This window comes from Somniosus microcephalus, chromosome 12 (genome assembly GCF_052327205.1).
Source record: "Somniosus microcephalus isolate GS21.2 chromosome 12, FLI_Smic_1.0, whole genome shotgun sequence".
In the NCBI taxonomy this organism is placed as follows: Eukaryota; Metazoa; Chordata; class Chondrichthyes; order Squaliformes; family Somniosidae; genus Somniosus; species Somniosus microcephalus.
Genome location: NC_140998.1, coordinates 6746717 through 6768647, shown reverse-complemented (window position 1 = coordinate 6768647; position 21931 = coordinate 6746717). Strand labels below are relative to the sequence as shown.

The 21931-nt window shown below is 53.6% G+C and overlaps 1 protein-coding gene across 1 annotated transcript in view; it reads left to right on the top strand.

Moving 5' to 3' along the window:
* Positions 1-21931, top strand: part of LOC147108998 (tubulin polyglutamylase TTLL5-like) — a 104971-nt gene that overhangs the window by 45432 nt on the left and 37608 nt on the right. The window contains exons 3-7 of the mRNA XM_086002543.1: positions 5922-6028; positions 7164-7246; positions 8403-8509; positions 15565-15695; positions 20517-20599. Coding sequence (XP_085858669.1) covers positions 5922-6028; positions 7164-7246; positions 8403-8509; positions 15565-15695; positions 20517-20599 — 511 coding nt within the window. The remainder of the gene's footprint in view (positions 1-5921; positions 6029-7163; positions 7247-8402; positions 8510-15564; positions 15696-20516; positions 20600-21931) is intronic.

The following is a 21931-nucleotide window of genomic DNA, read 5'->3' as shown; positions in this document are numbered from 1 at the left end:
CGCCTTATGGCGTCGGCGCGGTCGTGTCCCACATCTTTCCCTCAGGCGAAGAGAAGCCGATTGCATTCGTGCCAAGGTCCCTGAGCAAGGTGGAGGTGAAATACCCGCAGATCGAAAAAGAGGCTTTGGGCATCATCTTTGGAATCAAAAAGTTCCATCACTACTTGTTCGGAAGGAAATTCACCTTGCTGACGGATCATCGTCCTCTGACATCGATCTTTGGTCCACACACAGGAATACCCTCCCTGGCAGCGTGCTGGATGCAGCGCTGGGCGCTGATGTTAAGCGCTCACAATTACAACATCAAATACCGGAGTTCAGCAGCACATGGCAATGTGGACGGATTGTCAAGACTTCCGCTGCCTGTGCCCTCTGAAGGCTGTGAGCAAAAGATTTTCTACTTTGACATGGTGAGCAATGCCCCTGTCACGGCCCGGCAGGTCAAGAAAGAGACCAGAGTGGACCCTACGCTATCCAAGGTGCTGGATCGGGTGATGCGAGGAGACGGATCACGGGTGTCAGACGCACCATCTGAGCTCCTACCTTACCTGTCAAGAGGGAAGGAGTTGTCTGTCACGTCAGGATGCCTCCTTTGGGGTATGCGAGTGATCATACCACCAAAGCTGCGGAAACATGTCCTCAACGAGCTGCACTCAGGACATTGTGGTATTGTCCGGATGAAGGAGCTGGCACGAAGCTACTTCTGGTGGCCCGGTCTGGATCATGAAATTGAAGTTGAAGCGAAATCATGCCCATCATGCGAGACAACCAGGGATACGCCAAGAGCAGCGCCACTGCATCCATGGGAATGGCCGGCGACACCGTGGCAACGGATCCATCTGGACTTCGCGGGACCAGTGGAAGGAGCGATGTTCCTGGTCGCGGTGGACTCCCATTCCAAATGGCCGGAGGTTGCAGTAATGTCCACTACCACTACGGAGAAAACCATCGAGACTCTGAGAGAGATGTTCGGGCGATTTGGTCTGCTGGAGCAGATCGTAACCGACAATGGAACACAGTTCACATCCCAGGAGATGGAGGAGTTCCTCAAGAGCAATGGAATCCAGCACACGTTCTCCGCACCTTATCATCCATCCTCGAATGGATTGGTGGAGAGATTTGTCAGAACGCTGAAACATGCGTTGAAAGCGGCAAGAAGTGATGCTCCTCTAAAGCAGCGCCTGAATGCTTTCTTGCTGAAATACCGAAACACGCCTCATGCTACGACTGGAGCATCTCCTGCTTACCTACTCATGGGAAGGCAGCTACAGACACGCCTTGACCTGCTGAGGCCAACGTCCACAGAAGCAGTGGTGCACGCCAATCAGCAGGATCAAGTCAGCAGACGAGCTCAGAGGTCCAAAGAACGACACTTTGTGGTGGGGGGCAAAGTCCTCGCGTGTAACGACACCACCCCGGAGCGGTGGGTCCCGGTTATGGTCATTCAAAAGACGGGCCCCGTTTTATACCGAGTCCGCACCGGAGACGACCGAACATGGAGACGGCATGTAGACCAGTTACTGCCAAGACAGTCGCCACAGGTAACCCAAGAAACAGAGGATCAAGGACCTGCTGGGGGCTCCAGCAGGGACTGGTTGTCCGACCCTGAGACGGTGGCACCATCCACTCTTGTGCCATCGAGGGAGGAAGCCACGCCTGCAGGGTCACTGGAGAGCCAGCCAGAGCCTGCTCCTGAGACTAGGCGTTACCCCCAAAGAGAAAGGCAGCCTCCAGAGCGCCTTAGTTACAGTTAGTGCTAACCTGTGTGCATGGGGCAGAATAATCCTCAGGGTTAGCGGAATGTAGAGGCAGTCTACCCTCTCTTCCAAAGTTATAGTCATTTTCAGTTATTCTGTTTTGTGGACATTCTATTTTAAGGGGGAGGAAATATGTTGTGTAGTTTGAATGTGTATTAGAATTGTCCCACAGGGGATACTGTAGTGGTGGTTTGCAATGCGCTATGGGAAATGTAGTGCATTGAGTGAAGAAGCACATTGTAAATAAAATGGCCGTTAACTAAACTCTCCACCCTGGAGTCCTTCTTAATTGTTATATAGGTAAGGGTATAAAACCCCTTGAGACACAATACAGTGGCAGAGAGGTTGGTAACCAGAGGACACAGATTTAAAGTGGTTGGCAAAAGAACCAGAGGGGAGATGAGGAAACTTTTTTTACGCAGCGAGTTGTTGTGATCTGGAACGCGCTGCCTGAAAGGGCGGTGGAAGCAGATTCAATAGTGACTATCAAAAGGGAGTTGAAGGGACAAATTTGCAGGGCTCTGGGGAAAGAGCAGGGGAGTGGGACTAATTGACTCGTGCTACCAATGAACAGGCACAGGAGTGATGGACTGAATGGCCTTCTGTACTGTATCATTCTATGATTACGAAATGGCTTTTTTTGACCTTTGTGTTCAAAGTCCCCTATATATGCTGTTGGAATAGGGAGAGTTTTGTGGGTGTTCATCATCTTCCCTGTTTTTTCTGTACTTCTGCTAAAGCCAGCACAGTATTCGGGTTTAATCTAAAGCACAGCAGTGCAGACTCCGCATTAAGAGCTGGAGGGACAGCAGCTGGCTGGACTGTGAGTGCCTTCATTAGAACTGGATTTGTGATTGTGTCACTCTGCTCTCATTCCTTTGCAGCTCTGGTGGATTGAATGTCCTTTTAGGGTATACAGTGAAGGTTCCTCCTGCTATGATCATTTTATATTCTAAAGAATAAATGATTGTTTTATTTCACATGTCCTCGCCCCTCCCCTGGTGTTTGCCTGGTAAAGCACAAAGCCACACACTCCAGAAAGTACGGACTTTGATAACCAGTCTGAGTATTGTGTGCAGTTTTGGTCGCCTTATCTGAGGAAGGATGTTCTTGCCATGGAGGGAATGCAGTGAAGATTCACCAGACTGATACCTGGGATGGCAGGAATGTCGTATGAGGAGAGATTGGGTCGATTGGGCTTGTACTCACTGGAGTTTAGAAGAATGAGAGGGGATCTCATTGAAACTTATAAAATTCTGACAGGACTGGACAGACGAGATGAAGGAAGGATGTTCCCGATGGCGGGGGAGTCCAGAACCAGGGGTCACAGTCTAAGGATAAGGGGTAAGCCATTTAGGACAGAAATGAGGAGGAATTTCTTCACCCAGAGAGTGGTGAACCTGTGGAATTCTCTACCACAGAAGGCAGTAGAGGCCAATTCATTAAATATATTCAAGAAGGAGTTGGCAGCACGGTGGCATAGTGGTTAGCACTGTTGCCTCACAGCGCCAGGGACCCGGGTTCAAATCCGGCCTCGGGTGACTGTCTGTGTGGAGTTTGCACATTCTCCCCGTGTTTGCGTGGGTTTCCTCCGGGTGCTCCGGTTTCCTCCCACAGTCCAAAGATGTGCGGGTTAGGTTGATTTGCTATGATAAATTAACCCTTAGTGTTAGGGGGATTAAATACGTGGGGTTACGGGCATAGGGTGGGATATGTGTTGGTGTAGGGGTTACGGGGATCGGGTGGGATATGTGTCGGTGCAGGCTCGATGGGCCGAAATGGCCTCTATCTGCACTGTGAGGTTTCTGTGATTCTGTGATATATTTCTTAAGGCTAAAGGGATCAAGGGGTATGGGGAGAAAGCAGGGACAGGGTACTGAATTTGGATGATCAGCCATGATCGCATTGAATGGCGGAGCAGGCTCGAGGGGCCGAATGGCCGACTCCTGCTCCTATCTTCTCTGTTTCTATGTCTGTGCTGAGTTAGCGGATTTCAGCCAGGGCGGTACATGTGGCCTCTGGGCTAGCGAGGGAAACAAATCAGCTGGGGCTCCCGCTCTTGGTTGCTACCCAGGGACCCCCGCTGAAAGTTTCACGTGTGTCTACACCAAGTGAGAACAGGATTGAGCTCATGTCTAACATCAGCCCCCCACCCGATGGTTGAATAGCCTGCCAATACCCGCTACTCAAGGGCGAGCATTGAAGGATGATCCCTCAGGGGCTGCTGGTGCCCATCGGCCTGTACCCCAGTATGGATGCTCAGGTGATACTAGAGAGTTTAGTGCAGTAAGTTTTAGACGAACGGTATTCTGCAATAGTTTCTGTGCATTGATATTTTCATTGATAATTATGGAAGAGTAAGGCCATTCGGCCCATTGTAATTTGTCTACTGCCTCCCCACTGCAACATCCCATTGCTCCTTCAATGGCTCCAGGAGTCCTTGATGCTCTTACACAACAAAAATCTGTTGATCATAAGGTTGAAAGCTTGAATTGCCCCAGGATCCACAGCCTTTTGGGGGCGAGAGTTCCAGATTTCCATTACCCTTTGTGTGGAAAAAATGCTTCCTGATTTCACTCCTGAAGCAGTGTGGCTCTAATTTGAAGATTATGCCCCTTTGTTCTGGATTCACTGCTTTTCTGTATCTACCCCACCAAATCCTTTTATCATTTTTAACTCCGGGATCAGATCACCCCTCAAGCTCCTAAACTCAAGGAAATACAAACCAAGTTTATGCAACATATCCTCATAATTTAACCCTCTTAACCCCGGTATCATTCTGGTGAATCTGCACTACACCCCCACCAAGGCCAATATATCCTTCCTAAGGTGTGGTGCCCAGAACTGAACCCAGTTACTCCAAATGGGGCCTGACCAAGGCTCCGTACAACTCAAGCATCACTTCCTCAACTGAATTCCAATCCTCTCAAGATAAAGGCCAACGTTCCAATATCCTTTTGACTACTTTTTATACCCGAGTCCTAGCTTTTAGCGGTTTGTGTACATGGACACCTAAACCCCTTAGCTCCTCCGCAGCTCCAAGGGGGCTGAATTCGGTTGATTTACACCTCCCGTTAGCACCCTATACGGGGCGCAAATCAACTAGCGCCTGGGAAATTCAGCGGGAGGTTAGCGGCGGCACTGTGCCGCCGGCGATGACGTCATCGCCGTGTGCAGCGCCCCAGCTGTAATATTGGGTGGCGCACCCCAACTTACCGCCGGACACTATGTCCGCCGGGGTCAGGGGGGCCTACTTGAGGCCGGGGCGGTGCTAGTTAAAGGGGGAGGTGGCGGGCGGCCATTTTTGTTGCTGGCCGCCTGCCGGCCGCATGCCAGCACCTGCCCCCGTTGCTGTCCCCGGCCCCCGTGAAGCCCCCCACGGGGTGCCGGCTGCTCTCCGTCAGGCCGGCACTCCTTTTGGGTGCCGGGCTCGTTTGCCGGCACTCCCGATCCCTGGTGGCCCAGCTGGGCGCCGGGACGCACTGCACTAGACCCCTCCCCTTTAATAAGAGGAGGAAGGCCTGCAGTATCGCGGCAATATTGGCTCGCAGCGCCCCAAGAGGGACGCGGGGCGCTTCCAGTAGCGTCCCATCTCCCCCTCTGGGCACAACTGGGAAAATCGGCCGTGGGGGCGATAACCTTTTCGGGGGGCTAAAATTAGCGCCCCGGCTACCCAATTTTTACCCCCTAGTCTCTCACCATTAAGAAAATTATATGATTTGTCGTGGAACCAAAGTGGATGACCTCACACTTCCCCATATTGAACTCCATCTGTCACATTGTCATTGCATAAGTATATGAAAAGAAGACATTTTATTGGGAGAAATGTTGAAGCAGAAACCATTGCATCTTTTAAGGTGAGACTAGATAAATACTCGTAGCAGAGCAACATGGCTGTGCGATTAGATTTGGATGGCTCTAGCTTCAAGCTAGTACAGACTTGGCTGGCTGAATGGCTTCCTTCTGTGCTATAAACTCTCTGGTCCTGTGGAAGAATACAAAAGGATATGGAGAAAGGACAAGGGAATGATATTAGTTGAAGATTAGATGAAGATTCGTGTGATGAGTTGAATGACCTCCTTCGCTATTGATTCTGAGAAGGGGGAATGTATTTTGTAGAGAGTTGCTGCATGACGCACTTCTGAACTAAGCTTCATGTTGCAGGGAGCACCCGTGCATTCGGTGGGCAGGCAGCAATCGGATGGTACCCACCTTGGTTTTCTACGCAGATGGGATTGTGACGAAGGACGGCACCTTGCGCTTGATTGGAGGCAAGTATTATTACCGTGAGGACCGATGACCGCCCATCTGCCCGTCCAAGGTGGAATTAAAACAGTGTAGTGAAGTGAGCGAGGCTGTCTTCATCTGTCTCTACATAGAAACATAGAAGATAGGAGCAGGAGTAGGCCATTCGGCCCCTTGAGCCTGCTCTGCCATTCAATGCGATCATGGCAGATCATTCAAATTCAGTGCCCTGTCCCTGCTTTCTCCCCATATCCCTTGATCCCCTCTAGGATAAGGATTCTCCAGAGTAAGGAGAGCGAGCTCTAGAGTAAAGATTCGGCCTTTTCCGACTGTGTTCATTGACAGCGTGTGTCTATAGAGTCCTCTTTATCATCCGCTTCGCCAACCAAACAGTGAACTGAGCCAATCTAGCAACACTTGAGATTGTGAATCCTGCCACCTCACAAAGATTTTTGATTGATTGTGAATCATGTGAAAGTTAAACAACGTAGATGTCTTGAAAATCATTAAAATTTCCAAATTTAGCTCTGCTCCACTATCGGAAGCTGATCTTTTAACCCTGAGGCCTCTGGTCTCTGGGACTGTTAAACACTTCACCTTGCTACTTCTTTCCCTTACTTTCAAAGCTGCCTGAACAGCCAATCTCTTTGATCATGGCGTCGGTCTTCCTGTCCCCTCCTTTTTGACCTTTCCTGTCTGCTGCTCTGTGTTCCCCACTTCCTGATGTAAAGGACTCTGAGACTTGAAGAATACAAGAAACCACACAATGGGACAAGGCCATGCGACCCATCGAGCCCATTCCCGCCAATGCACCGCACGTAACTACACTATTGTGCTCTCCAAGCAGTCCGACCCAAAATACCGAAGCAAGATGATTTGAAACGGGGAAAACTTCCAAAACAGGAAAGCGATGATCCATTTTCAACTGGCTAACAATTCTGTTGAAATAGCGTTCTCAGGAATTTCCTTTAAACAGCGAATATTTGCACGGCGTAACTCCATGACCTTCCCCTGAGATTGGGGATTGTAGACCTAAACCGTGCACCCTGCCATTGCCTGCCGCAGTATGTTTGAACGCTACGGCTGGATTAGTGTCGCTTTTTTAGGTCATGTAATTATACCGGTACAGTCTGTTGTGACGTGTTCCTTTTCTTCTTGTAGAGCGCTATCACTTGGCGTATAAGATCGTGCGCACCGAGAGCAGACTAGTGCGCAGCATATTGACGGTGCATGGCTTCCACGAGGTACGTTCTCTTTGTTTAGTCACAGGACAATGTCTGTTCAGTTGAAGGCTCCCTCCCCTGTTCATTGGGGGTTATTTTGCTCACTGCTGCTTTTTTCATGGGCTCCTCATGCCTGACGCCAGCAGGATGGAAGCTTGACCTGCTCCCAGGCCCCAGCTTGAGCTCAGCTTCTCCAGGCTTAAGTAAAGTGTTTGTGTGTCCCTGCGACACAGAGGCCAAGCTTTTTGTCTTTGTGTGTCCTTAGGTGGGTGTGTACCATGGAGTGTCGAGGATTCTTATACACTTTCAATTCCCATAAATTTGCAGATATCTCAAGTTGCTGATGCTAACAGATCTCAGTGTTCTGATTTAGGACTTGTACATCAGTGAGGCAACACTACAAAGAACAGCTCTTTCTAAACCTTCTGGCCTACAACAATTCAAACAGGACAAACGGGTGAATACACAATACAAGGAGCAATAGGGCTGAGATTCCTGGGCTTCATAGGCTGGATTGGCGGGCTTCAGAGTATATAACCCACTGAATGAAGGTTGGACAGCCCTAGCTCACTGGGAGAGAGTGTAAACCCTACATAAGGAAAATTAAATTCTGCATTTAACCCGTGATGTACCTGCCCTGGGAGTGTTTGATGGGACAGTGTAGAGGGAGCTTTACTCTGTATCTAACCCGTGCTGTACCTGCCCTGGGAGTGTTTGATGGGACAGTGTCGAGGGAGCTTTACTCTGTATCTAACCCGTGCTGTACCTGCCCTGGGAGTGTTTGATGGGACAGTGTAGAGGGAGTTTTACTCTGCATCTAACCCGTCCTGTACCTGCCCTGGGAGTGTTTGATGGGACAGTGTAGAGGGAGCTTTACTCTGTATCTAACCCGTGCTGTACCTGCCCTGGGAGTGTTTGATGGGACAGTGTAGAGGGAGCTTTACTCTGTATCTAACCCATGCTGTACCTGCCCTGGGAGTGTTTGATGGGACAGTATAGAGGGAGCTTTACTCTGTATCTAACCCGTGCTGTACCTGCCCTCGGAGTGTTTGTAGCTGATAATGCGTATTAATATGGGAATGTGTCGAGCACTGACATCCCTCACCTTAATGAACATATAGCTCACAAGAGATAGACGGTACTCATGCAGTCATGTTTGATTTTTCTTTATATACAGGTCCATCCCAGCAGTACTGATTTTAACCTGATGTGGACAGGATCCCATCTCAAGCCTTATCTATTACGCACTCTATTGGAGTTCCAGAAAGTCAACCACTTTCCCAGGTACATGTCTAACCTACCGTGCCTCTTTCTCACATGTACCATAGTTTGATTTATTCCTTTGATTCTTGATCTATTTATAACAAAATTGAATCTGCTTGTTTTGGATAAACCTTGTTTCTATCGTGATGTTTCCCCTGGTCTTGCTGCGTCCTTTTCACTTTCTGAAGGGACTGAAACTCTGTGGGTGTTTGGGAATGTACTGACCCCTGGATGTGCTTCTTGTCGTTATTTCCCAGTGATCTGATATGCAGAGAGTGGGAAGAAGTGTCCTGCTGGGATGGTGCTGGAAGCACTGTTGTTCGCTGGGTACATAAATGGCTCAGCAGTGGGAGGTACTGTGCCGAATTTGCAGATGATACCAAATGGTGGCGGGGGTGGTGGGGAGGGGGGCGCGTGGGTAGCTGATCATGTGGAGGACTGCACCAAAATACAGGCTTTCAGAGTGGGTGGATAAATGGCAAATGGAATTCAATATAGCGAAGTGTGAGGTGCTTAATTTTGGTAAGAGGAATAAGGAGGCCACTTGTTCCTTGGCAACTAAGAAACTAAATGGGGTGTGAGGAGAAAACCGATCTGCAAATACTGATACATAAGTCACTGAAGGTAGCAACACAAATGGTGATGGCCATAAAGAGTGCACACAAAGTACCGGAGTTCATCACCTTGACAGAGGAGTCATCAGGGACACCAAGGTTGTGTCTTCCTAGTTTGAACATCTCTCTAGTCTGTAGAGACTAACTGACTTTACCCAGATTTACCATTGACTGGGGAACGAGTATCACCAGCTCAGGCTGCACAATCCCTCTTTGGGAATTGCTTCGAAACGTCAGGTAGATAGTTGGTGCAGCACAGGGTGTTTCATTAGCATTAAGCCAATTGAATAGGACGCAGGGCTGAAAATAAACCTCTGAAATGAAATGGGGAATATCCCAAAAAAATCTGCTGCACTCTACCCTCAGGGATGTGTGTGTATTTGGAGCGTCCAGGAAAACTGCAATCCGGCGTGGTTAGTTTTCTGTGGTCCTATTTAACCATTGAGATGTTTTGGGCATCAGAGCAAGTTGCACACAGTGTCTCAGACCCACTGATGGGCAGAGTTAGAGAAGGGTTTAAATATAAATGCATTGGCCCAGAAATTCGGGTCTCCACGGGTGAGTACGCACTGGGTACTCACCCGTACGCCCAATGGAAGTGCCGGTTTCCTGCATGCACTGCGCATGCGCGGGAAACCGGCACTTCCGTTCCTCTGAAAGAAGGGGTTGAAAGGTCGAACGCGTGCGCAGGAGAGGCTGCGTGTGCGCATCGAACTTGCGTTTTTGTTGCAGGTTTTCCCGGGAGGGTAAGTCTCCAAGAGTTACACATATAAAAAGCAGTCGCAAGGCCTGCTTTTTACAAGGTAAGTGGTGAATTAATTAAAATTAAAACATTTTTTCTACAGGTTTATTATTTTTAAATACTTGAAAGCAAGGTACGTTTATTTTTAGCCCCATTAGAAAATAAAATTATTTTTTTCAAAAATTAAAATTGTTTAAAATAGTTATTTCATGTAATTTATAGTTTATTTAAAAAATGTGAGTTTAAAAAAAAATTATTTGAAGATTTAGTGATATTTTGGGGCTTATAGTATTTATATAAGTTTGACAGCCCTTCCTGTCAAACTTATGAATGAAGCATTCCCTGCTACCATTGGCTGCCCATGGCCCACGTGATCCCAGGGGACGCATCGAACTAACTGCGCCCCTGGGATAGGCAAGCACTGCACGCCGGCAGTTGGAGCAGGCCCAAGATCGCGATCCCACGCGGGCCCACAGCTCAACGGCCGGCGCGCTAGGTAAGTGCAGGTCGGGGGCTTGCACCCGCAGGAAGCCCCCCGACCCGAATTTCTGGGCCAATGTCTACAATATTATCTATTTTCTGTATTTATAAAGATTTTGCATCTAGCATCAATCTTAAAAGAACGCAAAAATTGTGATTGGCTCAAATTTAGCAGGAGCTACTGAATAAAACAAACATTAACTTCACTGACTCTGATTACATTTCTCTCAGAATTAAGTCCAGCATTTCAATCTCATTTCTGATCACCATTTCCAGTGTATAATAATGTGTCACAAACTGCTGCCATTGTAAGACAGTCTACCTCCCTTTCATTATGGGCTATACCACAGGAGCGATAGCAAATCTTAAGAAAGACAGACTTACATTTCTATAGCGCCTTTCTCAACCATCGGATGTCCCAAAGCGCTTTGCAACTAATGAAGCACACCGCAAGCTCCGACAAACAGCAATGTGATGCTGACCAGATAATCTGTTTTAGTGATGTTGGTTGAGGGATAGACCTCCCTGCTTTTCTTCAAAGAGTGCCATAGGATCTTTTACGTCCACCTGAGCGGGTTTAACGTCTCATCCAAAAGACGGCACCTCCGACAGTGCAGCACTCCCTCAGTACTGCCCCTCCGACAGTGCAGCACTCCCTCAGTACTGCCCCTCCGACAGTGCAGCGCTCCCTCAGTACTGCCCCTCAGACAGTGCAGCGCTCCCTCAGTACTGCCCCTCCGACAGTGCAGCGCTCCCTCAGTACTGCCCCTCAGACAGTGCAGCACTCCCTCAGTACTGCCCCTCCGACAGTGCAGCGCTCCCTCAGTACTGCCCCTCCGACAGTGCAGCGCTCCCTCAGTACTGTCCCTGCGACAGTGAAGCGCTCTCTCAGTACTGTCCCTGCGACAGTGTGGCGCTCCCTCAGTACTGCCCCTCCGACAGTGCAGCACTCCCTCAGTGCTGCCCTTCCAACAGTGCAGCTCTCCCTCAGTACTGCCCCTCCGACAGTGCAGCACTCCGACAGTGCAGCGCTCCATCAGTACTGCCCCTCCGACAGTGCAGCGCTCCCTCAGCACTGCCCCTCCGACAGTGCAGCGCTCCCTCAGTACCTTCCCTCCGACAGTGCAGCGCTCCATCAGTACCGCCCCTCCGACAGTGCAGCGCTCCCTCAGTACTGTCCCTCCGACAGTGCAGCGCTCCCTCAGTACTGCCCCTCCGACAGTGCAGCGCTCCCTCAGTACTGTCCCTCCGACAGTGCAGCACTCCCTCAGTACTGCCCCTCCGACAGTGCAGCGCTCCCTCAGTACTGTCCCTGCGACAGTGAAGCGCTCCCTCAGTACTGTCCCTGCGACAGTGCGGCGCTCCCTCAGTACTGCCCCTCCGACAGTGCAGCACTCCCTCAGTGCTGCCCTTCCAACAGTGCAGCTCTCCCTCAGTACTGCCCCTCCGATAGTGCAGTGCTCCCTCAGTACCTTCCCTCCGACAGTGCAGCGCTCCATCAGTACCGCCCCTCCGACAGTGCAGCGCTCCCTCAGTACTGTCCCTCCGACAGTGCAGCGCTCCCTCAGTACTGCCCCTCCGACAGTGCAGCACTCCGACAATGCAGCGCTCCCTCAGTCCTGCCCATCCGACAGTGCAGCGCTCCCTCAGTACTGCCCCTTGTACAGTGCAGCGCTCCCTCAATACCGCTCCTCCGACAGTGCAGCTCTCCCTCAGTACTGCCCCTCCGACAGTGCAGCACTCCCTCAGTACTGCCCCTTGTACAGTGCAGCGCTCCCTCAGTACCGCCCCTCCGACAGTGCAGCGCTCCCTCAGTACTGCCCCTTGTACAGTGCAGCGCTCCCTCAGTACCGTCCCTCCGACAGTGCAGCGCTACCTCAGTCCTGCTCCTCCGACAGTGCAGCGCTCCCTCAGTACTGCCCCTTGTACAGTGCAGCGCTCCCTCAGTACCGTCCCTCCGACAGTGCAGCGCTCCCTCAGTACCGTCCCTCCGACAGTACAGCGCTCCCTCGGTACTGCTCCTCCGACAGTGCAGCGCTCCCTCAGTACCTTCCCTCCGACAGTGCAGCGCTCCCTCAGTACTGTCCCTCCGACAGTGCAGCGCTCCCTCAGTACTGCCCCTTGTACAGTGCAGCGCTCCCTCAGTACTGCCCCTTATACAGTGCAGCGCTCCCTCAGTACCGCCCCTCCGACAGTGCAGCGCTCCCTCAGTACTGCCCCTCGGACAGTGCAGCACACCGACAGTGCAGTGCTCCCTCAGTCCTGCCCCTCCGGCAGTGCAGCGCTCCCTCAGTACCACCCCTCTGATAGGGCAGCGCTCCCTCAGTACTGCCCCTTGTACAGTGCAGCGCTCCCTCAATACCGCTCCTCCGATAGTGCAGCTCTCCCTCAGTACTGCCCCTCCGACAGTGCAGCGCTCCCTCAGTACTGCCCCTTGTACAGTGCAGCGCTCCCTCAGTACTGCCCCTTGTACAGTGCAGCGCTCCCTCAGTACTGCGCCTTGTACAGTGCAGCGCTCCCTCAGTACCGCCCCTCTGACAGTGCAGCGCTCCCTCAGTACTGCCCCTTGTACAGTGCAGCTCTCCCTCAGTACTGCCCCTCCGACAGTGCAGCGCTCCCTCAGTACTGCCCCTTGTACAGTGCAGCGCTCCCTCAGTACTGCCCCTTGTACAGTGCAGCGCTCCCTCAGTACTGCGCCTTGTACAGTGCAGCGCTCCCTCAGTACCGCCCCTCTGACAGTGCAGCGCTCCCTCAGTACTGCCCCTTGTACAGTGCAGCTCTCCCTCAGTACTGCCCCTCCGACAGTGCAGCGCTCCCTCAGTACTGCCCCTTGTACAGTGCAGCGCTCCCTCAGTACTGCCCCTTGTACAGTGCAGCGCTCCCTCAGTACTGCCCCTTGTACAGTGCAGCGCTCCCTCAGTACCGCCCCTCTGACAGTGCAGCGCTCCCTCAGTACTGCCCCTTGTACAGTGCAGCGCTCCCTCAGTACCGTCCCTCCGACAGTGCAGCGCTCCCTCAGTACTGCCTCTCCGACAGTGCAGCGCTCCCTCAGTACTGCCCCTTGTACAGTGCAGCGCTCCCTCAGTACCGCCCCTCTGACAGTGCAGCGCTCCCTCAGTACTGCCCCTTGTACAGTGCAGCGCTCCCTCAGTACCGTCCCTCCGACAGTGCAGCGCTCCCTCAGTACCGCCCCTCCCACAGTGCAGCGCACCCTCAGTACTGCCCCTTGTACAGTGCAGCGCTCCCTCAGTACTGCGCCTTGTACAGTGCAGCGCTCCCTCAGTACCGCCCCTCTGACAGTGCAGTGCTCCCTCAGTACTGCCCCTTGTACAGTGCAGCGCTCCCTCAGTACCATCCCTCCGACAGTGCAGCGCTCCCTCAGTACCGCCCCTCCCACAGTGCAATGCTCGCTCAGTACCACCCCTCCCACAGTGCAGCGCTCCCTCAGTACTGCCCCTCCGACAGTGCGGCGCTCCCTCAGTTCTGCCCCTCCGACAGTGCAGCTCTCCCTCAGTACTGCCCCTCCGACAGTGCAGCGCTCCCTCGGTACTGTCCCTCCGACAGTGCAGCGCTCCCTCAGTGCTGCCCCTCCGACAGTGCAGCGCTCTCCCTCAGTACTGCTCCTCCGACAGTGCGGCGCTCCCTCAGTTCTGCCCCTCCGACAGTGCAGCTCTCCCTCAGTACTGCCCCTCCGACAGTGCAGCTCTCCCTCAGTACTGCCCCTCCGACAGTGCAGCTCTCCCTCAGTACTGCCCCTCCGACAGTGCAGCGCTCCCTCAGCACCGCCCCTCCCACAGTGCAGCTCTCCCTCAGTACTGCCCCTCCCACAGTGCAGCGCTCCCTCAGTACTGACCCTCCGACAGTGCAGCGCTCCCTCAGTACTGCCCCTCCGACAGTGCAACGCTCCCTCAGTACCGCCCCTCCGACAGTGCGGCGCTACCTCAGTTCTGCCCCTCCGACAGTGCAGCTCTCCCTCAGTACTGCCCCTCCGACAGTGCAGCGCTCCCTCGGTACTGCCCCTCCGACAGTGCGGCGCTCCCTCAGTACTGCCCCTCCGACAGTGCGGCGCTCCCTCAGTACTGCCCCTCCGACAGTGCGGCACTCCCTCAGTACTGTCCCTCCGACAGTGCGGCACTCCCTCAGTACTGCCCCTCCGACAGTGCGGCGCTCCCTCAGTACTGCCCCTCCGACAGTGCGGCGCTCCCTCAGTCCTGCCCCTCCGACAGTGCGGCGCTCCCTCAGTACTGCCCCTCCGACAGTGCGGCGCTCCCTCAGTACTGCCCCTCCGACAGTGCGGCGCTCCCTCAGTACTGCCCCTCCGACAGTGCGGCGCTCCCTCAGTACTGCCCCTCCGACAGTGCGGCGCTCCCTCAGTACTGCCCCTCCGACAGTGCGGCGCTCCCTCAGTACTGCCCCTCCGACAGTGCGGCGCTCCCTCAGTACTGCCCCTCCGACAGTGCGGCGCTCCCTCAGTACTGCCCCTCCGACAGTGCGGCGCTCCCTCAGTACTGCCCCTCCGACAGTGCGGCGCTCCCTCAGTACTGCCCCTCCGACAGTGCGGCGCTCCCTCAGTACTGCCCCTCCGACAGTGCGGCGCTCCCTCAGTACTGCCCCTCCGACAGTGCGGCGCTCCCTCAGTACTGCCCCTCCGACAGTGCGGCGCTCCCTCAGTACTGCCCCTCCGACAGTGCGGCGCTCCCTCAGTACTGCCCGTCCGACAGTGCGGCACTCCCTCAGTACTGCCCCTCCGACAGTGCGGCGCTCCCTCAGTACTGCCCCTCCGACAGTGCAGCACTCCCTCAGTACTGCCCCTCCGACAGTGCAGCTCTCCCTCAGTACTGCCCCTCCGACAGTGCGGCGCTCCCTCAGTTCTGCACTGGAGTGTCAGCCTAGGTTTTTTGTGCTCAAGTGTCTGGAGTGGGACTTGTGTATTTGCAGCATCCAAGAAAACTGAAATCCAACGTGGTTAATTTTCTGTGCTCCTAGAGCAAGTTGTACACATTGCCGCAAACCCACAGATGGGTGGAGCTGGAATTTAAATATAAATGCATTGCCGACAATTTCTGACTCCGAGGCGAGAGCGCTACCAACTGAGCTATGGCTGACGCTCAAATCAGAGAGTCGTCTTCATCAGTGCTGGTCACTCCCACCATTGTACGCCCAGGAAAACCTGCCCGAAGGGATGATTTTCCTCTTGCATTTTACTTTATTTAATGCTATTTAATGTTATTTTGTTTCAGATCGTATGAGTTGACCAGAAAGGATCGGCTGTATAAAAATATCCAACGCATGCAGCAGACTCATGGTTTCAAACACTTCAACATTGTCCCTCAGGCGTACATCCTCCCCTCAGAGTACCAGGAACTGTGGAGTAAGGACCTTTCATACAGTCGCAATTCAGTCCAACCCAAGTCGTGCTGTCTCCAGCGCAGTGTCAGGCATATGGTAGTTTGTGATTCTGTTACTGGGCCAGTAATCCAGAGACCGTGAGTTCAAATCCCACCGTGGCAGGCTGAGAATTTGAATTCAGTTTACAAAATCTGATAACAGTAAAAGTGACCACGAGGTCACTTGTGACCATGACCAGATTGTCATAAAAACTCAACTGGTTCACTAATGTCCTTTTAAGGAAGAAAACCTGCCGTCCTTACCTGGTCTGGGCCTATATGTGGCTCCAGTCCACACACCAACGTAGTTGACTCTTTACTGCTCTCTGAAGTGGCTGAGCCAGCCCCTCAGTTGTACAAAACCGCTACCACCGGTTCAAGGTGAAGGTCCATTACCAGCACCTCGGCAACTAGGACAGGACAATAAATGCCGGATGTCCACAAGCAGAGAATGGAAAAAACTCCCGGCTCTTTGACAGGGGAGGGTGTGGTGTAGGCTTGATTTGCCCTCACTTCATGTCCTTGGTGCTGTCGAGCGGATAGGTGGGCAGGCACTGCCCTGATCCGGTGCTGCCGAGGGGATAGGGAGGCAGGCACTGCCCTGATCCGGTGCTGCCGAGGGGATAGGGAGGCAGGCACTGCCCTGATCCGGTGCTGCCGAGGGGATAGGGAGGCAGGCACTGCCCTGATCCGGTGCTGCCGAGGGGATGGGGAGGCAGGCACTGCCCTGATCTGGTGCTGCCGAGGGGATGGGGAGGCAGGCACTGCCCTGATCTGGTGCTGCCGAGGGGATAGGGAGGCAGGCACTGCCCTGATCTGGTGCTGCCGAGGGGATGGGGAGGCAGGCACTGCCCTGATCTGGTGCTGCCGAGGGGATAGGCAGGGTGGCACGGCCCTGATCTGGTGCTGCCGAGGGGATAGGCGGGCAGGCACTGCCCTGATCCGGTGCTGCCGAGGGGATGGGGAGGCAGGCACTGCCCTGATTCGGTGCTGCCGAGGGGATGGGGAGGCAGGCACTGCCCTGATCTGGCGCTGCCGAGGGGATGGGGAGGCAGGCACTGCCCTGATCTGGCGCTGCCGAGGGGATAGGGAGGCAGGCACTGCCCTGATCCGGTGCTGCCGAGGGGATGGGGAGGCAGGCACTGCCCTGATCTGGTGCTGCCGAGGGGATAGGCAGGGTGGCACTGCCCTGATCTGGTGCTGCCGAGGGGATAGGGAGGCAGGCACTGCCCTGATCCGGTGCTGCCGAGGGGTAAGGGAGGCAGGCACTGCCCTGATCTGGTGCTGCCGAGGGGATGGGGAGGCAGGCACTGCCCTGATTCGGTGCTGCCGAGGGGATGGGGAGGCAGGCACTGCCCTGATCTGGTGCTGCCGAGGGGATAGGGAGGCAGGCACTGCCCTGATCTGGCGCTGCCGAGGGGATGGGGAGGCAGGCACTGCCCTGATCTGGCGCTGCCGAGGGGATAGGGAGGCAGGCACTGCCCTGATCTGGTGCTGCCGAGGGGATAGGGAGGCAGGCACTGCCCTGATCTGGCGCTGCCGAGGGGATGGGGAGGCAGGCACTGCCCTGATCTGGCGCTGCCGAGGGGATGGGGAGGCAGGCACTGCCCTGATCTGGCGCTGCTGAGTGGATAGGCAGGGAGGCTGGTAACCTGACGATGTGTTTCTTCTATAATAAAAACATAAAAATACTCAGCAGGTCAGGCAGAATCTGTGGCGAGAGAAACAGAGTTAACGTTTCAGGTCGATGACCTTTCGTCAGAACTGTTTCTTCTGCCTGATTGTCTCACCAATTTTTGGGCAGAAAAGGTTTTATTTTCTCCTCCCTCCTGGGTAAGGGAGATTCAAGCCACTGCTCAGCAATTCTCTCTGCCCCATCCGAAAACCTGATTTCCTTTTAGGAGCATGCAGTTTAGAAAGCTGCTGCTGAAGCCCCATCTCAGCACTGTGTGTGTGGGAGGTGATAGTGTGCGGGTGGTGATGGCGATAGTGTGCGGGTGGTGAAGGTGATAGTGTGCGGGTGGTGAAGGCGATAGTGTGCGGGTGGTGACGGCGATAGTGTGCGGGTGGTGACGGCGATAGTGTGCGGGTGCTGACGGCGATAGTGTGCGGGTGCTGACGGCGATAGTGTGCGGGTGGTGACGGCGATAGTGTGCGGGTGGTGACGGCGATAGTGTGCGGGTGGTGACGGCGATAGTGTGCAGGTGGTGACGGCGATAGTGTGCGGGCGGTGACGGGGATAGTGTGGGGGTGGTGACGGCGATAGTGTGCGGGTGGTGACGGCGATAGTGTGCGGGTGGTGACGGCGATAGTGTGCGGGTGGTGACGGCGATAGTGTGGGGGTGGTGACGGCGATAGTGTGGGGGTGGTGACGGCGATAGTGTGCGGGTGGTGACGGCGATAGTGTGCGGTTGGTGACGGCGATAGTGTGCGGGTGGTGACGGCGATAGTGTGCGGGTGGCGACGGCGATGGTGTGCGGGTGGCGAAGGCGATGGTGTGCGGGTGGCGAAGGCGATGGTGTGCGGGTGGCGAAGGCGATGGTGTGCGGGTGGCGAAGGCGATGGTGTGCGGGCGGCGACGGCGATGGTGTGCGGGCGGCGACGGCGATGGTGTGCGGGTGTACCGATGGTGACGGTGTGCTTCATTGTAAATTATTCTTGGGGACAGTGTGAAAGCCCAAGAAACTGGTTGTCTTTGATACAGCTTAACCCGTCCCCTTGCTATTTCCATTGATCCACTCTCTCCAGAGACGCCTCGAATTGTCCTTTGTCCCGTTTATATTGTCTGATTATTCAATGCCCTTTCCTGCTAACTTGTTCTAAATTTCTATTTTTATTCCTCATTTTAACTTGTGTACCCTAGGATTGGAACCCTTGATCACAGGGACCAGTTTAGCTGGAAAGATTCTCTCTCCCTCTCAATACTGTGAAAGCTTCATTTACACCAACTCGGCAAGGAGCTGGACCGGTTCCCAGTTCGGTTCCGTCCCTGGACCGGTTCCCAGTTAGGTTCCGTCTCTGGACCGGTTCCCAGTTAGGTTCCGTCCCTGGACCGGTTCCCAGTTAGGTTCCGTCCCTGGACCGGTTCCCAGTTAGGTTCCGTCCCTGGACCGGTTCCCAGTTAGGTTCCGTCCCTGGACCGGTTCCCAGTTAGGTTCCGTCCCTGGACCGGTTCCCAGTTAGGTTCCGTCCCTGGACCGGTTCCCAGTTAGGTTCCGTCCCTGGACCGGTTCCCAGTTAGGTTCCGCCCCTGGACCGGTTCCCAGTTAGGTTCCGTCCCTGGACCGGTTCCCAGTTAGGTTCCGTCCCTGGTCCGGTTCCCAGTTAGGTTCCATCCCTGGACCGGCTCCCAGTTAGATTCCGTCCCTGGTCCGGTTCCCAGTTAGGTTCCGTCCCTGGACCGGCTCCCAGTTAGGTTCCGTCACTGGTCCGGTTCCCAGTTCGGTTCCGTCCCTGGACCGGTTCCCAGTTCGGTTCCGTCTCTGGACCTGTTCCCAGTTAGGTTCTGTCCCTGGACCGGTTCCCAGTTAGGTCCGGTTCCCAGTTAGGTTCCGTCTCTGGACCGGTTCCCAGTTCGGTCCGGTTCCCAGTTCGGTCCGGTTCCCACTTAGGTTCCGTCCCTGGACCGGTTCCCAGTTAGGTTCCGTCCCTGGACCGGTTCCCAGTTAGGCTCCGTCCCTGGACCGGTTCCCAGTTAGGTTCCGTCTCTGGACCGGTTCCCAGTTAGGTTCCGTCTCTGGACCGGTTCCCAGTTAGGTTCCGTCCCTGGACTGGTTCCCAGTTAGGTCCGGTTCCCAGTTAGGTTCCATCACTGGACCGGTTCCCAGTTAGGTCCGGTTCCCAGTTAGGTTCTGTCCCTGGACCGGTTCCCAGTTCGGTCCGGTTCCCAGTTAGGTTCCGTCCCTGGACCGGTTCCCAGTTAGGTTCCGTCTCTGGACCGGTTCCCAGTTAGGTTCCGTCTCTGCACCGATTCCCAGTTAGGTTCCGTCCCTGGACCGGTTCCCAGTTCGGTTCCGCCTCTGGACCGGTTCCCAGTTAGGTTCCGTCCCTGGACCGGTTCCCAGTTAGGTCCGGTTCCCAGTTAGGTTCAGTCCCTGGACCGGTTCCCAGTTAGGTTCCATCTCTGGACCGGTTCCCAGTTAGATTCCGTCCCTGGTCCGGTTCCCAGTTGGGTTCGGTCTCTGGACCAGTTCTTAGTTGGGTTTGGTCTCTGGACCAGTTCTTAGTTGGGTTCGGTCTCTGGACCAGTTCCTAGTTGGGTTCAGTCTCTGAACCAGTTCCTAGTTGGGTTCGGTCTCTGGACCAGTTCTTAGTTGGGTTCGGTCTCTGGACCGGTTCTTAGTTAGGTTCGATCTCTGGACCGGTTCTTAGTTAGGTTCGGTCTCTGGACCAGTTCCTAGTTAGGTTCGGTCTCTGGACCGGTTCTTAGTTAGGTTCGGTCTCTGGACCAGTTCCTAGTTGGGCTTGGTCTCTGGACCAGTTCCTAGTTGGGTTAGGTCTCTGGACCAGTTCCTAGTTGGGTTCGGTCTCTGGACCAGTTCCTAGTTGGGTTCGGTCTCTGGACCAGTTCCTAGTTGGGTTCGGTCTCTGGACCAGTTCCTAGTTGGGTTCGGTCTCTGGACCAGTTCCTAGTTGGGTTCGGTCTCTGGACCAGTTCCTAGTTAGGTTCGGTCTCTGGACTGGTTTGACAAGGTTGTCTTCTCCAAATTCGAATTCTATTGCAACTGTTTGTTCTTGTTTAAACTAACTCCCTCAGCAGAAATTGTTTATAATTGTCAACATTTCTTTTATATCCTTTTTTAAAGCTGCACATATGAAGGATAAGGGACCGTGGATTGTCAAACCAGTGGCATCTTCCAGGGGCCGTGGAGTCTACCTGGTCAGCAGTGTAAGTGCTTGTGAACAGGGTGAGGGGTGTGGGGGGGATGATGGGGATAGGTTAACTGCTGTGGTCCTGCCCCACGTGGGTCAATAAAATCACAGATTCGATTTTGCCAGGTTTTGCTGAGTCGGTCCGTCTTGGCTGGGATAGAAGTGCGGGTGCTGTCATTGGCCCTAAGCTCAGCACCGGGGAAAGCTCAGCTCCATGCTGGTGCCCTGCTGTGTGCTTCTCCCGTGTCAAGAGTTCCTACTCCTAACCCATGCTGGAAAGTCCATCTGTGTGGACGTGGGATGAGGACAGGAGTGAGCTTGGCTGTGATGCCCTCTATGGTTCACCAGCCCACTGACGCTCACTGTCTGCTCATACCTGGGGGAAGAGTCACTTGTGCAAAATAGCAGAGAACTGTGAACTGTACCCAGTGAGAATCAGCACCTTCAGAAGAGGAGAGTGTATGGAGCTATCCCACTTCCATTGCGGGATTTTCCCCCTTGTATTTTCCCTAATTTATTCATCTCATTCTCGCTCTGCAGTTTTCCTCAAAGCTGGTCGTTTTGCTTTATTGTCTCTGGTTCCAACTGATCGCGACATCAAATTTAATGGCTTCATTAAACCCCCTGATATCAGTCTTAAACTATGCTAAACTTGTATCGAATCCTGGTTAGACCACACTTGGAGTACTGCGTACAGTTCTGGTCGCCCTATTATAAAAAGAATGTGGAGGCACTGGAGAGGGTGCAGAGTAGATTTACAAGGATGATACCAGAAATGCGAGGGTATACATATCAGGAAAGGATGAACAGGCTGGGTCTCTTCTCTATTGAAAAAAGAAGGCTGAGGGGTGACCTAATAGAGGTCTTTAAAATGATGAAAGGTTTTGATAGAGTGGATACAAAGAGAGTGTTTCCACTTGTGGGGAAGAGCATAACTAGAGGCCATCAATATAAGATAGTCACCAAGAAATCCAATGGGGAATTCAGAAGAAACTTCTTTACCCAGAGAATGGTGAGAATGTGGAACTCGCTACCACAGGGAGTGGTTGAAGCGAATAGTATGGATGCATTTAAGGGGAGGCTAGACAAGCAATGAGGGAGAAGGGTATTATGTCCGTGTATAATTGAGACACGGACAGCAGGAGTTGATCATAACAAGTCTTGACTGAATGGAGACAAACGGGAAACTGAAACTACAGAAGGCTGTTAGTGCCTTTTATACAGGGGTGGTCACTGCCGGTACTGCAGTCTGAGACCAGTTATTCCCTTAAAGGTACATAAACAACAATTCCTTCCCTTTTAGATAAACAGTACATAACATTCATTTAACAACTAAATAATAACTAAT